At 54.5% G+C, this 2,820-nt stretch overlaps 1 protein-coding gene across 1 annotated transcript; it reads right to left on the reverse strand.

The window, feature by feature from the left end:
* BCR38DRAFT_6125 (uncharacterized protein) lies at positions 1-2,587 on the reverse strand. The gene is made up of 4 exons (XM_040865520.1): positions 1,763-2,587; positions 1,565-1,702; positions 806-1,500; positions 1-750 (listed from the first exon to the last, which is right to left on the reverse strand). Exons 1-4 carry the CDS (start codon positions 2,440-2,442, stop codon positions 188-190), a joined length of 2,076 nt encoding a protein of 691 aa, XP_040720826.1. The 5' UTR covers positions 2,443-2,587; the 3' UTR covers positions 1-187.
* Positions 2,588-2,820: the final 233 nt, after the last annotated feature.

Below are 2,820 nucleotides of genomic sequence, written 5' to 3' on the forward strand. Positions count from 1 at the left end.
TCCAAGAAGAACTTGTGGCGTAGAAAGTATACAGTAACACAGGGTAACAGAGTGCCCAAAAAAAAGACTACTAAATGGGCATTGTTTCGAGGAGAGAATCGAAGAAATCGCGAACCGAAGATGCCGGCCCAAATGCGTATGCGTATAAGTGTAAAAACTCTTAACAATTCTCGTATGTCGGTTGGGTTTATGTGGAGTGGTAAGGGGAAGGTCCCGGGGGAGAAGGGCCGCCTTGAGAGACGCTGAAGCTGCGCTTCCGTTCCAGTGCTGAACCATCCTGGTGGAAGTAATCCTCACTCCTTTCACCAGACCCCTGGCTCTGAGTCGTCAGAGGTCCACCGCCGAAGGCATCTCGCATAGGGGTTCTTATGCTCTGGCCCATGTTCCCGTGGAGGGCCTGAGAGAAGTCTTGGGAGGGCGCAATCGGGGCGCTCATCTGGGGCATTGAGTAATCGTGTCTCACGCCTGGCGTCCGCGGAAGGGAGAATTCGACGGGCGCAGTCAAGGGCGCCGAAGGGTAGCTTGATGTATAGGCGGACGAGTAAGGAGCAGTAGAGGCTGCCCTAGGGATCGATGAGTGAGCTGGCGGCTGGAGGTTATGACCTGAGGAAACGGATCGGAACTGAGTCCGCAGATCCAGGCCGAGGGGCAACGTAGCCGAGGCGGCTCGCAACCGCGAGTTGTTGTTTCGTGGAGGCTGCTGCAGCGTGGAGTAGCTCATGTGGCTTTGGGGTGACTGGACACCGGTGGCTGTGGACTTATAAGCATGTTGTACTTAAGCGGCATGAGAAATGCATTGGCTTACTAGAGTAAGAACCAGGTTCATAGCTCATGCTGGTCGGCGTACTGGTCATCTCTGGTTGGTACAGAGATTGTTGACGGCCTCCTACTCCCGGGCTGCCACTTCCTGCCTGATAGTTGTAGTTGATGGCATCGCCCTTCCACGACATGCTGGATCGTAAGGGCGACTGTAGCTGGTCCGATCTCGACCTTGACATAGTCTCCCTGAGCTGAAGCGGCTGCAGAGGACGCATCGGTTGTTGACGCGAGTGGCTGTGCATCTGCATCCCCGTGTCCATGCTGCCGCCCTGGCGCGCAAAGGGGTTCGAGGTCCGTGGACCGCTGCCTAAGGGGTTGTTAACGTGGCTAGAGTAGTACCCCCGCTCGTTTCCTGGAGGCGACATGGGCGATAGGATATCCGGAGTGCCCATGCTGCCGGGCGCCGCGAAACCAATGGACCCGAATGCGGGGCTTAACGCTGATGGGGACATATGATCTTCGCCTTCTCTCCGCATCGGATCCACCATCATTGGACGCATCATGTGCTCGGCGTACGAGGCATTTCCAAAATCCACAGCCGAGCTGATGGGTGTGCCCAACGCGTGAACGGCGCCATAGGGGGAGTGAAGAGCCTGCACGTTGTCAAAGTCGTCAGGGACGGCGCGCATCTTGATCATGCGATCACGATCGTCGGCTGTGAGCCGCTTGATCTTCGCACGGCTATATCATCCTTGTTAGTATCACATTGTTACTATAATGGGATGTGGGGTTGTAGTATCCTTACCGGTTCTGAAACCATACCTGGACCTGCCTTGGGCTCAGACCAGGGATCTCCCTCGAAAGTCGCTCGCGATGTGCAGCATCTGGATGAGGCTGCTTCGCGAATTCACTCATGAGGAACCGAGTTTGCTGGTGCGTAAGTCTGCCAAACGTTAGCAATCGCGCATCTTTTTCTTTTTCGCAAGCTGCTTGTGGCACCCACCTAAACCGTTTCATCTTCCGTCTCGCAGCTGTTCGCTCTGCTGCCGTTTGGGGCTGTGTCGACTCGCCATCTCCTTCGAGCATCTCGTCGTCGTCCAACACATCGTCATCCTCGTCTTTCTCCACCATGGTTTCTTCGTTGCCACTCTGACTTGCTGTCATGTCCGTCTGTCCTGCTGAAGAAACAGAACTCAGCGGGTTAGAAGCCAGCGACATTGGTGGAGTAACTGTGGAAGCGAGCGAGTCTTCGTGCGTAGACTCGGCCTTGACTCCATACGAACCCCTTCGTGCCGCAGTCTGTTCCCGTGTAGGAGACTCTGCCTTGGGGGCCCGTAGCCCCAGGGGGTCCAGGGCACGGTTCTGTACCATGGGTGACTGTCCACCAGGCTGGTTGGGGTTCTCTAGAGCATTGTTCGGAGCGCTTGTTGGGCGCCGTTGTGCTGAGGCATCATTGCTGTTACTGTTGCTATTGTTGTTGCTGGAGCCAGACACTTGGTCGAATGGTTGTGCAAACAGGTTGTTTTCCCCAGGAGGAAGGAACGAGTAGTGCCCCTGCCACTCAGGCTGTGTTGACAACGGACCCTCGAAGTTCGACATGCGTGGGCTTGTAGGCTTGTGGAAAACGGTCTCGTATTTGCTGGACCAGTGGTTCTCCGAGTCAAACTGCCTGGAAACGAGCATTGGAATGTATATATTGGGGATTTCTCGGGAGTTGGTAAGATCCGATGGCGGGAGGTAACAGCTGCTTTGAACAAGGCGCTGTTGGCTAGAAACTGCTCCTTTCTTAACGAATGTCGAAGTGCTTAGACTCTGGACTTGTTATGGAGGCCTTTTAGGTACGAATGTGTGTGTGGAGAGGTAACGAAGGAACTTGGTGGTGTAGTAGTGTCAATCCTGAACGGGTTCGAATCGATCTCTGCTCAACAGATACTGCAGCAGAAAATTGGTATATGGACCCTAACGTGAAGTGAATGAATGAGTCCTTGAGTCGTCCAGCTGTCGGTTCTAGAAGCTCTCCGCGTATTAAAGCAGATATTCTCCTGTCAAAACGTATGCGAG

The sequence above is a fragment of the Pseudomassariella vexata genome (genome assembly GCF_002105095.1).
Source record: "Pseudomassariella vexata strain CBS 129021 chromosome Unknown BCR38scaffold_1, whole genome shotgun sequence".
In the NCBI taxonomy this organism is placed as follows: domain Eukaryota; kingdom Fungi; phylum Ascomycota; class Sordariomycetes; order Amphisphaeriales; family Pseudomassariaceae; genus Pseudomassariella; species Pseudomassariella vexata.